The 13,191-nt window shown below is 48.1% G+C and overlaps 1 protein-coding gene across 1 annotated transcript in view; it reads right to left on the bottom strand.

Annotated features, from left to right (window-relative positions):
* CLSTN2 (calsyntenin 2) overlaps positions 1-13,191 on the bottom strand; it is a 594,536-nt gene that overhangs the window by 77,715 nt on the left and 503,630 nt on the right. Inside the window, exon 8 of the mRNA XM_037139401.2 lies at positions 7,487-7,608. Coding sequence (XP_036995296.2) covers positions 7,487-7,608 — 122 coding nt within the window. The remainder of the gene's footprint in view (positions 1-7,486; positions 7,609-13,191) is intronic.

A 13,191-nucleotide genomic window follows, 5' to 3' on the forward strand; every position in this document is an offset into this window, starting at 1 on the left:
AAATACTCCACACACAGAGCGGGAAAGTGGCTGAATCTACAAGCCTGAGGCAGCTCCAGGCCTCCCCAAGTCTCCTGAGTGATGTATGAGTTTCCTATTGCTACTCTAACAAGTTAGCTTAAACTGTGGCTTAAAGCAACACCAACTTATTAGTTAGTTCTGGAGGTTATAAATCTGACATGAGTTTCTCTGGGCTAAAATAAAGGTGTCCAATCTGTTTTTTGTTGTTGTTGTCGCCCCCCCCCCCCCCCCAGCTCACAAAGACTGACACATTCCCTGGTTCAGGGCTCCACACACCTTGTTTCCATTGTCCTGTATCTAATTCTAACCTGCCCACTGTCAGGATGGGCGGGGTAGGACAAAGTGGTGGCTGAACTACAACCTGGAAAAGACGGCTGATGTCAAATCAGAGAGCCAAAAGGGTGGGCTTTGCCAAAACGGATATCCGCATAGCAACCTGAGCCTGAGGAAAGCCACCAATGATATATTGCTGCTTTGTTCAGAGGGGACCAATCCCCAGCTCCCACGAAGAGAGCCAACCAAAATAAAACCCCGCCATGTTCCCTGCTTGGCCCAACTTCCCCGGCCCACTCTGCGGACTAGAGAACCTCGCACGGGTGCACAAACCCCAATAAGGCTCTATACTGCCTAACTTTGTGGCCGACTGGCATTTCTTCCTCAGTGGAGCCTAAGAAAACCTTTCGCCCACCTCCTGTAAGTACCCTTGTGACTACATCGGGCTGCCTGGATAATTCAGGATCTTGTCCGTGGCAGGATCGTTAATGTAATCATGCCTGTAAAGACCCCTTTGTCCCGTAAGGTAACACGGTCACCAGTTGCAGAGACTATGACAGAGACATCTTTGGGAGCCATTGTTCTACCAAGAATGGCCTGTAGGGGACTCAGAGGAGCCCCAGAGATGTGTCATGGCATCGAGGTGACTGGCAGAGATGGGCATGATAAAAGGCTGCCACGCAAGGGGCTTCAAGGTAGAAGGGGCCTGGCTCAGGCGATGGGTCAGCACCCACTCTAACGAAAACAAGAAATGAGCCAACCAGGCCAGCAGTCACCTGGCCAGGGAGCAGAAGATCCAGTCCCTGCACAGTTCTGATCTGGGGGGACTATGTGGGCCTGAGCACTCTCCTTTGCCAACGCCATGAAGCCACCTCAACCCAAACATCTGTAAACTCGTAGAGATGAAAAGAGGAGGGAGGGGGACTTTGAGAGAAGAGAGGAATTGTCAGGGACAATTACTTGTGCACTGTAGAAAAATAAACACACGAGTCACTGTGTTTGTGACTCTCCACACCCATAATTCATTCAGAAACACCCGGCAATTTGGCATCTTAGAAAGGGCAGGTGTTCTGCCTGAAGGAGAGACCAAAGAGGTCCTGAACGTTTTCCCTCCTCTACTTAGGACACACATCCCTACAGGAAAATGGGTTTCTTTGCAGGACAGCCTACAGGGCAGGCCAGGGAGCAAGGTGGCATCCCCGCATTAGGGGAGACGTGGCCGATGTGTCGCGGGTTCGTCTCTGACAGCAGAATGAGAGCGCTGACGAGGCCCGATTGCTCTGCTCATTAAGAGGGCTGGCCTGGACTGCACTGACCATTTTCCAATTAATGCCTTGGCACTTGGCTATAATAATGATTGAACTAACCCATTTGACTCCCAGCATGGCCAAAAGAGCAGATGCAAGGAAACTGACTCTGCATCATTCTAACACTATTTCCTCACCAAGAATAAAGGATTTATTCACTCGCAGCCTCTTCCAGGAGCTTTAGAATCCTATGCAAGTAGAATGGACTTGACGGGCAAAAACACTGGCCCAAGACAAATGTGAGAATTTGGCTCAAATTCGAGCTCTGTCATTTGTTCCTGGGGAAACTGAGCCTGTGACTTACTCTGCTCTTTATGTAAGAAGAAGGGAGACCACCATCAATACCAGCGTCTAGGGGGTCTTGCCCCACCTGCTCCTGCCTCTTCCCTCTAGGTGTGGTGAAGGAATGATGGGGACCCTACATGCCCAGCCCCTGGGCTTGCCACTGGAAAGCCTTTACGTTCTTTTTTGGGGGGTGGGGTGGGGGCTAGGAGAACAGGGGGTGTTTACAAAGGACAAGTGGGCCTTGTTATAGGAAGATCCACACTTCTCATGTGGACATGTTATGGAGTGGTCTTCCTGTGTCAAAATAACAGTGGTTTTATTCTGTTTGTCTGTCATCTCAAACTGGTGACCAGAATATAAAGGTACACTGCAGAACATTTGTTTGGTTGGATGATACATGTTTTTAAATGAGAAAAATATTAAAAATTGGGAGATTTCACATGAAAATCTGATTTCCAACTTCTGAACAATTAGAGGTGCTGCACTGGCCTGTATTCTTGCATGGCCTGGAGCTGCGTGGTGGTTTAGTCTCCAGGGAGGACCAACCTTCACCCAGTGGGGCACCTCCACTCACTTCTGTTGCTTCTCCCTGCTCATAATCATTATGGTTGGTACTCTTGCAGGAGGAGGTTCTGCTGGGACCATGAACTGGGCAGGGCTGCGAGCTCCCCCAGGGCAGTGTCCTGTCTTTCTTCCCTTCCCCTGGCGCCTGTTACGAGTTCCAGCACAGAGGAGGCAATGACCAACAGAATGCATCTTGTGCCCATTGCCATTTTTCAGAGAGGCATTTTTGTTCCTTGTCTGCGCTGGGGGCACCTGTCCTCATGCAGGTCGACTGAGGCTGTCACTCAAGCTGTGCCTCCCAATGACTGAAAAATACCATAAACACCAGTAGGTTTCCCTCTAAGCAACAGTAAGTCCAAAGGGAAGATGATTAGAATTCGCAACACTGAGTCAACCTTACCCAAATAATATTACAGCTGGGAGGGGCTGCAAATTAATAAACCTTCCCTGTGTGAGCTGGCAACTGGGCATTCTCCCCTGCTCTCCTCGCTTGGGTTTGCACATGATTAACTGGAGGCTCCAGGGATTAGCATTAGCAGATCATAAGTAAAAATCCCATTTAAATGACATTCTCCTCATCATTATGGTTCCTGTAGTGAGGTGCACTGGATTGTCAGGGTCATTTCCTGGAGCCGCCTGTTGACGGATTTACCTGGCAGTCTGTCCACCCCAGCAAAGGCCATCTGAGGTGCGGGGACTAAGGAGCTGGGCTGCAGGAGGCCCTCGGCTCCTCTGCAGCAACCGCTTCACCTTGGGCACCTCCTGAAGAGCTGTGTGGAAACCATTCTGCATCTCATGCCCTGACTTCAGCGCCCAAGAGCAGCAGTCAAGTGCTTGGTCTCCCTGCCTGGCTGTGTGGGGAGAGGAAGGGGAAACCCTGGTTCTAACTCGGCCACTGCCACTGGCTGCCTTGAATGACTTTGCCTGGGTTATATTTGCTTAAATTGGATACATTTTATGAATGTCATGCTAGCCTTTTTCACATTTAGAAGGATTTATGCAAGAAGCTAAACTCTTGCTAAAACTCTCAGTCTTCTTTATGTAACAAAATGCCTCAATTGTGACCAATTCTTTTGGGGATAAAGTACCAACTCAATAGCACGACATAAAATGCCTCTTGGGATAGAATCCACCTGCTCCTCCTAACACCGGCCAGCGTTTCCCATGCTGCCCCATCCCGACGCCCTGCCACACCGAAAGCTGACAGTTCCCTGACGACGGCCCTCCTGCCCAGCTCTCTGCCCACACGGTGGCCTGAGCCCTCCACATCCCCTTCAGATGCTGGCCCCTCCTGGGGGCTTTTCCAGTCCCTATATCCAGGCCCATGTCAGAGGCCCCAGATGGGCTCCCACGGGCTCCCCCAGCCAGGCCCCCTGCCTTCCGCCCCAGCACATACTGCAGTAGGATGAGGTAAACTGTATGTGTTGTTTGCCCCGTTACACGAAAACTTCTAGAGAGCAGAGGCTCCTAATTTAACTGCTGATCCCTGGTACTCAGCACAGAGCCTGGCACACAGTTTGTGCTCAGAATAAACTGCTGATTAAGAAAATAAATGAAGCCCATCAGTCATTAACACATTTATTGTGCATTGGAATCCCTAAATGGTCTAGGAATTTTAATACGCATGTGCATTAGAGTGGCTCTAGTCCTTTCTGGCCAAGGCCAGAAAGTTCTAAATAGTTACTGGTGGTAAACCCAGTAAAATCTTTGAAATAAGGTACAAGATCAAAGCTGAACAATATTTGAGAGTTAAAAAAATGTTAAAATTTTAGAATGCTCCATTGAATGGATCAAAATTCAATTAATCGCCAGAAAGTTTTAAAAGATCTCTGGATTTTTCGTTTCTCCTTCTCTCTCCTTCCCTTACTTCATCTGTCCCATCTTTGGATCTTGACTTCAATTCACTGTCGTGTGAAAATTTACTGGACACCAGCTGTGTGCTCACGGTTACCACGTGTACAGAGGAGCTGGAGAGAGCAAAACAGAGTCCTGGCCTCTGGGACCCCAGGGCCAGGTGAGCAGATGGGCAAGGGGCATGGATACCAGGGAGCACTGGGGACGGAGCTGAGTGAACTCCAGGAAGCACAGGGAGAGACACGCCACTGGAGGGGTGGTGACTCCGGATGGCTTCCTGGGGGAGGAGGCTTTATCAGGTATGCACAGGCTGGGCATTAAGTGATTTCCATCTAAGAAAGTTCTGGTAAGGTTTTGTCTACACAGGGAGCAGATTTCGGGGAGAGGGATCTGCGGGCTGATCCACGGACCCTGCTGGACTGCCAGCGTGAGTGTGCTTGAGGTGTCCTACATCCTGCTCACTGCAGCTCCTTTCAGAGGGAGGACAGTGGTTCGGGTGAGATGAGACTCCTTATTGTCACTAGGCAGTCTTTACGTTTAAAAAAATGTTAATTTCTTCGGTTGAAGAATGCTATGGACTGAATCCTTTCCCCGCAAGTTCATGTGTCAAAGCCCCAGTGTGACTGTACTTGGAGTCAGGGCCTTTAGGAGGTAATGAAGGTTAAATGGGGTCACGGGGTGGGGCTGATGCCTGGTAGGAAGAGGAACCGGTACCTGAGCAGAGCTCCCTCGCCACCAGGTGGGGACACGGCAAGGAGGCAACTGACAGAAGGCAGGAAGAGGGCCCTTCCTGGGAACAGGGGGGGCAGCACCTTGCTCATGGACTGCTCAGCCTCCAGAACAGTGAGAAGTAAAGGGCGTTCTATCGTGGCGGCCCTAGCTCAGTGAAGATTTGACACTTTCAGACAGTTTTATTAAGTCTGTAAACATTTTGCATTTCAGTGATAATTCTGATCTCTAAATGAAAACATTTAAAATTTTAAATTAGCAAGTTCACCAGAGCAGCAGTATAGAATGATGAAAAATGCAGATTCTCAGCACGGCCTTGCTGTGTGACCTTGGGTATGTTAGTGGACCTTGGCCTCCTGCCTCATGCTGCCCCCTGGGTGGGAAGGTGGCAGAGATGAGGAGCTCAGGTGCAGTGTGTGGTGGTGGTTCGGGTGGTGGTCAGTGGTTCTCAGCTGTCCTTCCAGTCACCACTTTGGGGAACACATTTCAAAATTCCTAGATTCACCATATCTTTATCTGTAGGATCGGATTCCTTCCTCGCTCTTTTATTTTTTAAAAAATTTTATTTATTTTTCAAGAGAGGGGAAGGGAGGGAGAAAGAGAGGGAGAGAAATATCAATGTGTGGATGCCTCTTGAGTGCCCCCAACTAGGGATCTGGCCCCCAACCCAGCCTTGACTGGGAATCAAACTGGTGACCCTTTGTTTCCCAGGCCAGCACTCAATCCATTGAGCCATACCAGCCAGGGCTATTTTTATTTTTCAAACGCTGTGACTTCATTGGCCTCCATCAGTGCTTCTCAATCCCAGCTTAGAAAATGCTGCAGGGCATTTATAATTGTCTCAGGCAGTACAGCAATGTTCTTATTAAAACCCCTCATAATATGGGATTTATTTTAATTGACCTCAATTCACAGTATGCATTAAAAACATCTTGTATAAGCCATATGGCACTTTAGAAGGTAGCTGAGAGGTTGCAGTGAAATGAAATAAACTATGTCAAGATTTCATACCCTTTGTAAGACCCAGAATTCCTCATCCAGAGAAACATACTAATCAGACACCTTATTTCCAAAACCCCAGGATCCAGCAAAATGCGATTTATTGGGAATGGATTAATCGATTGCTGCTGGGCTCCCTCAAACATCTTTCCTATCCTCTTGGCATCCTTGACCTTGTCACTTGTCTGATGTTCCACCACTGAGGGATTGCCTGAGGTTAATGAATCTCTTTTAAAGAGCATATGTCTGCACTTCTGTGTGGGTAAAAGGGGGCGGCAGTCATTTTCATCTCAATGTAAATGGATTCCTCCTGGAATGCTTCCCAGGAGCACTCTCTGAGGTCAGCCCCATGGGGGTGGGGGGCGGTGGGCCTGGAAGCTTAAGCTGTACTGGGGTGGGGGGAGATGAGGGGAATACGGAGAGAGGAGGGGAAGGGTTAAGGAATGTTCAGCCCTAGACAAGGTGAGGCGGGAAGCTCCCACAGTGGGTTCTGGAGACTGAGGTCCCCAGGAACACTCAGGATATGGGTGGGGCAGAAAAAAAAAAACACGTTGGAAGAGTGGTTGGTTGCAGCACCAGGCAGTGAGGCCATGGAATGAGCATCATTTCCCTGTTTTGTTCAGCAGACCGTCTCTGCAATCCCCTCCCCTCCCTGCTGGCACTCTCCCTCTTGATAATTTAAAACAATTTAAAACAATTCACACCTCGCTCTTCAAAGCTCCCTGAAGGCCAGCTGCAGGCTGGCTGTGCAGACTCCCTCTTCAGTGGCACAGTCACCCAGAGAAGTGAGTGCCACCTCCGCACTCTCTGCACTGCCAGTGTCAGAAGCAGACACTTCAAAGCTTTTGATTCAAACGAGACACTTCATTTGTCATTGACAAGTGTGACACAGTGGTCCTTGTGATCACAAGTCACGAGGCTGTGGAGTGAGTTATAGATTTTTCCACTTCAGAAAAGAGCATGCACCGCTCACAGTGCACCATGTCACTGCTTACTTCAAAGTCGTCGGGTCCCTGTTCTCAACCCGAGTGCCACCCAAAACAAGGCTACACCGTCATCCGAAGGAGAGAGAAGAGCATCAGAGAGGAGACACAGAGCATTTACAAGGTAAGGATGTGCTAGGGAAGACCATAAACTGATCCTGGGGACCATGAAAAAGAGGACCAGCTTCCCATGAGCTCAACGCAGAGCAAACAGCCAGGGGGCATGTCCGCAGGTCCACTGACCCTGTGGGGTCCCAGCTGGGAGTGTGGCCCTCCGCACCTCAGGCTGGTCTTTAAAGTGGCCATTTCCATGCTGATTTTAAGATGCCATTCATCTCCCTGAGCTAATTCTTCCAAAAATCAGCAAGTGACCAGAACGCTGAGGTGCCTACCCCCTGCCATCATTCCTGGAGCACAGCACTCCCCCCTGCAAAGGGGTGAGTAGGGGCCATGCGCCAGGTGAGTGCCTACCTGGTCCAGCTTCCAGTGGAACTCGGCAGGGCGGAAGGTGTCGGCCTGGTCGAAGTCCTTCCGCAAGAGGAAGACCAGGCGGCAGTTGTGCACATACAGGGCGTAGTGATGCCGGTTCATTTCTGAAAACAGAGACAGGATTTGGGGGGTGAGCGAGCCCCTGCCTCGGTGTCAGCCTCCACCAGAGACTTCCCTCTGCGTCACTCAGGACCTCAAAGGACACCAGCATGGCGGTTTCTCTTTTATACTTGGTCCTGATGTATGTTCTAGAGCTTACATGGCAGAGCTCACTGAAATGCAAGAGGAAGATTCCAGAAAGCCCACAGCAAAACTTCTGCTAAGAAGTCACCTGGGCATTAAATACTAACCCAACCTATGCTTAGGTGCTATTTCAGACCCCAGATAAAAATTACTTAGGTTAACAAGCTTTTATTTTTTAAATTTTTTGGTAAAATCCTTCTGGGAGGGTTGAGGGAGCTCTCTGACAATCACATGGTTCACTCTGGGATCCTTTCGCATAGCTGGTTTCTCGGCCAGTCCTGGGCGTTTACTGCCTCAGACGGGTGGGGGTGGGGGAGCATGGAGCACCTCTCCTCAGCTCTCTGCGCAGGGAAGGGGAGCTGCCTCCCTTTTAGTTTGCTGGCAGGAGGGGAACAGATGGACTTTCCAACATTACGGGTAATTCTGTGTCTTTCCAAGCCTCTCTCATCCATACACAGACAATGAATGGGACTCTTCCCTTCTTTGATATAAAAACTTCCTTTCCTGATTAGGAAATTTCATGCTGTCAGTCCCAGTCAGATGTACTGTAGCCGCCAGTCAGCACCCATTGGGTGGGGAGGAAGAGTCTTTGAGCAACACTCAGAGAACTCACATGTACAATACAGTAGCCCACACAGTAATGTTCCACAGGGCAAATGCTCCACAGAGGATGGGTGGATGAGCAGAGGAGGTTCAGTGCGAACAGCATGGGTCCTAGATTTAGACAGACTTGAAGTGGAGCTGTATCTTTGGGTGATGCAAGGATGGTTATTTACCCTCCCAGAACCTGGGTTCCTTTAACATTGTTGCCTTATCCTGACCCACAGAATAGGATCCTGTCCTATCATGAGAGGAGGCTATAGCGGTTGATTCTTGCACATCATGCACAGACCTTGCCCATGTGGCCTGGGTGGAACGAATCAACACCAACCCCACTCCTAGAAACAGGCTCTGATTGGTTCTGGCCAAAAGGCCAGATGCAAATCCCCTTGGCACCATGAGTGGTTCAGGGTCCAGGCCCAAGCCCAGCAGTTCAGGCTATTCTCTTGGCCATAGGGCTTCTCTCAGGAATTGGCAATGTCTCAATTCAGGCCGGTGATTCATGAGGTTTTCTGACAGGTTCTGGGAAAGCACTACTTAACTACTACTTTTTTTTTTTTCTTTTGGCAGAAAGCAAAGAGAAGAGACACTTTCTATAAGTCGTAGTATATAACTTGGAAGCTTGGTACTTCCGCATCCACATTTGCTAACATGGAATTGATATACTTACAGTGGCAGAGCTAAGAAATTGCAGGGAAAAGGAGCCAGGCTTTGATCAGACTTTGCCTGAAGCTGTCTTATCTGCAGACATTTTCAGCTACAAGAACCTTGCATTCCTTTTATTATTTTATATTTTGATTTTGTGATACCAGTTTGATCTGTACTTCCCATTCCTTATAACTGAAAGCATCTTAATGGTTACAGTGAGAAACTGTGTGTAAAGCACCTGCCCAGAATGGTTGCTCAGTGACTGTGAGTTCCTACAAGGACTGCTGCACTGCTTCATGGCCATGCAGCATAAAAATGTAGTGTTGGATGCTATTTGCATAAAGCATACTCGTTCTTCAGAATGCAACCAAAGCATAGAAGGAAGGTGAATGGTCAGTTGGCAAATGTGGCAAGGTTAGCCTGGGCCAGTGTCTGCTTTGGGGCTGGAAAACACCCAGGCCTGGTTATAGGAATTTTACTAAATATTTCTTGCCCCTCTCACAATAGCATAACTTATTTCCTATAGTTTCTATTGATACAAACCAGGAAAATATAGAAAGAATTTTCCCCTTCAGTACTATTTGGAGTCAGGACAGGTTGTGGGTAAGGAGGTGGAACAAGAAGAATGAAAGAGGTCTAGAGCATCTCCTAGCCTAGGAGGTTTGTCCCTCCCGCTCCCTCCACTTGTCTGCATTCCTGGAGTCACACCCACACCAGGGTACCAGATGTGGCCAAGGGGCTGGTGACATCATGCACTTAGGAATCAGCTTCCCTTCCTTTCCTGGCCTTCAGTGGTCCTCGCTGCAGCTCTCTTTCCCTCTCTTTGCCCACGTCTCTGGGAGATCCTAATGCCTCCTGGACACCTTCAGATATTAAAATATTCTTGAAGAGTTCTCTCCAAATAAAACTTCAGTCTCTCATCTGATGAAGAGAGCTTCCCATCTCCTCCACTCAGTCCTGACCTATGACCCAGTCACCCACAGTGGGGAAGAATGGGGTAAGGTCTGTTCTTTCATTCTCCTTGTCCCACTTCCTCTTCCCCCAACCTCCTCCTGGCCCCAGTCACTGTCAGAGGCAGGAAGGTAGATGCAAAAGGATGAAGTGGAAAGTCTCTTTAAAGCGCCAGTGAAATTTGTCATTTTCTTGTGGATGTCCAATGTCCTTTGTCATGGCAGATGTCTACGTACGGGCTCCTTCATGGGCACATTGACTGGTTTTTGGAGAGGCCCTGCGGAGATTTTTGCATGACCCCCATGGTCAATGAAGCGGGTTTGGGTCCCGGTAAAATATTTTTTCCAGCCCTTTCTTCTTCCCCCCACCCTACCCTCACTCCCCACATGCTCAATAAGAGTGGACCTGTTATAATATTTATATATTGTAGAAACTGATCTGATAAGTGACACTCCCTTTCTCAATGGCTGGGACAGTTGTACCAGTTCCAATCCCACCTTTGTTGGCCCTTATCTCACCATTCCTGGTGTGAGTGGTGCTCTTTCCAGTTGACCTTTTGTGATTCTTCTCGGCTCCTGCCCTCCCCCAGTAATGTCTCCCTCCCCCACATCTGCTTCTCCTGCTGACATCCTGTCTTCCTGGCATGCAGCTCTCTTGGTTCTAGTCTTGCCCATTTCTGGATGCCTGTATGTTTCACAATATGAAGAACAAAACCACCCGTGTCCTGCCAAATTGTAGTGGGGCACCTGCTCTCTCCTCATCCCACCACTGAGGCACCACCTGGGCTTGAGGCTCCAGCTTTTATACACCCCACACTCCTGGGGATGAGTCAAACTTCTGCAGGGCTCCTGGTCTCTGCTCCAACACCAGCCTAGAGCAGACAGAACAGTGATTGCAGCTCAGCCTGCAGGCCACTCACTGGAAGAGAGATTGCTACTTCCTCTTTAAAGCAGACAACCTCGACCCTTCTGAGTGGTTTTCTGGGCATCTCTGAAAGTATGGGAGCACCTTTCTTCTGCCCAGCAGCCAGGGGGACCTCCTTAGTACTCTATACCAGGCTGGCATCTGCCTCTCTCACCTGATTGATGGGCCAGGTTGGCCCCTCCTCTTTCTTGGAAAGCCCTGTAGGGAAGTGGCTCTGTAGGTGGCCACTTGTCATTCACTGCTCTCAGCTGAAACTCAGAGGTAGCAAGAGGGCTGCATACCAGGCAGAGGGGGTCCTGGCAGGAGGAGCAGAGGTGAGTGGGGAGAGGAGGTACTGAGGGAGGGTAGGAAAGAGCATTGCTCATACTGGGAAGAGAAAATTAAGGGCCAACAAAGGTGAGCTTGAAGGAGGCACAAATGCCCCACAGAATATCCCTGTGGTAGAGACAGTGCTGTATGTTCACCTAACCCTGTTTCCTTTGCTCCTCCTATACACACAGCTAAACTCAATTCACAGCCTTTCTTGTAGTTAGGAGCCATGTGACCAAATTCTGGCCAATGGAATGTGAGTCAAAGTGAGACACTCCATTTTCTGGTCTAGCCAATAAAACACTTCTATGCTGTACTCTATTCTAACTTTCTGTTCTGTGGTTGGAAAAGGCAGTGCCAAACAATGGAAGGGATCTGGGTCCCTGAATATCTAGATGAAGGGCAGCTTCCTCATCCCCAGCCCCACTTAGAATGGCTGGACACTGACGTGAGGGAAGCTGAAATGAAAGTGTGTTAGCCACTGAGATGTTTTTCTGTTGGTGATGGTAATAGTGGTTTTCTTTCTTACTTTTTAAAAACTACAATTAGTCCATGCTTGCTAATCAATTCTGTTATCCAACTTTTTAAAAAGATTTTATTTCTTTCTTTTTAGGAAGGGGGAGGGAGGGAGTAAAAGAGGGAAAGAAACATCACTGTGTGGTTGCCTCTTCAGGGCCCCCTACTGGGGACCTGGCTCGCAACCCAGGCATGTGGCGTGACTGGGAATTGAACCAGTGACCCTTTGGTTCTCAAGCCAGAGCTCCATCCATAGAGCCACACCAGCCAGGGCTGTTATCCAACTATTTATAAACTAGTTTAGCATTAGTAAGTTTTACTTAGTGGACAAGACAGAAACTAGTGCAATTTTCATGAAGGGTAATTTGGTAATTTACATCAGTAGCCCTCTTAACATTTATATTCTTTGACTCAGTAATTCTATCAGAAATATCCATAAGGGTATATACAAGAATGTTCATTGTAGCATTGCTTTATTTGCATTAAAAAAAAGGCAATCTAAATGTCTAACAAAAGGGAGGCAACCAAAGTATAATAAAGCAACATGGCAGAATTTTAGACTGCCATATAATTCATATCTTTAAAGAGTATTTTATCACATGTAGAAATGATCTAAATATAATATTATATAGAAGTAATAGATAACAGTAGTATCACATGTATTATAAAACAGATTGAAATTGTAAGGACAGATACATAGAAATACAAGATTTGGTAATGAAATATATGAAGTATTACCAGAAACTATCTCCAAGTTTAGGATTTTTAGGTGATTTGTATCTTTTTAAATATTTTCCTTTGTTTTTCATGTTTTCTGATATAATAAATGTGTATTGATTTTAATATTATTTGAAAAAATGTTTCTGATACATAAAAGCCCTAATCAAGCTTAATTTATTCTGTATATTTTAAAATGCAGGGCGAGAAGGTAGTTATAGGCTTTTTTTGAGTTAGAGAAAAATCTTCCCCATTTTCTTTGTGCCAGCCTTGAACTAATTTGTAAGGCGGTGTTGACACTGAGGCCCAGGCCGAGCAGCTCCGGGGTGTGCTGGTTTGAGGGTGCCCACCGGCCCGGTGCCTGGACTGCTCCGAGGACAGTGAGGCCGGCGAGGTGCCATTGCTCGTGCAGGGTTTTCAGCCAAGGCTACCAAAAGGATCCCCCAGAAACTCAGATTTATTGAGCTGGGAGTTGGGGGATGGCATTTATATATTTTAAAAAGTGCTCCAGGTTATGCTGGCGTGTAGCAGGGTTGGGATCCACGGATCCAAGAGCACGGGCCTGGAATGCATGGCTGGAGGAGGGCCGAGCCTATTTTCCTGGGCACTCAGCAGCTATCCTAGGCCACTCCCTCAACTTCTAATTCCCTTCTCTTTGAGCAGGAATATTAATATCTATCCGACCTGCTTCCCGGGGCTTTTGGATCCATTTCAGCCAGCGCTGTATGTGTGAGGCCACTAACCCAGCTCACACTGCTTTGTGTTTCTCCATACCTTCC

Source organism: Artibeus jamaicensis, unplaced genomic scaffold, assembly GCF_021234435.1.
Source record: "Artibeus jamaicensis isolate MK-2021 breed Jamaican fruit bat unplaced genomic scaffold, CSHL_Jam_final contig_519, whole genome shotgun sequence".
Classification (NCBI taxonomy): Eukaryota; Metazoa; Chordata; class Mammalia; order Chiroptera; family Phyllostomidae; genus Artibeus; species Artibeus jamaicensis.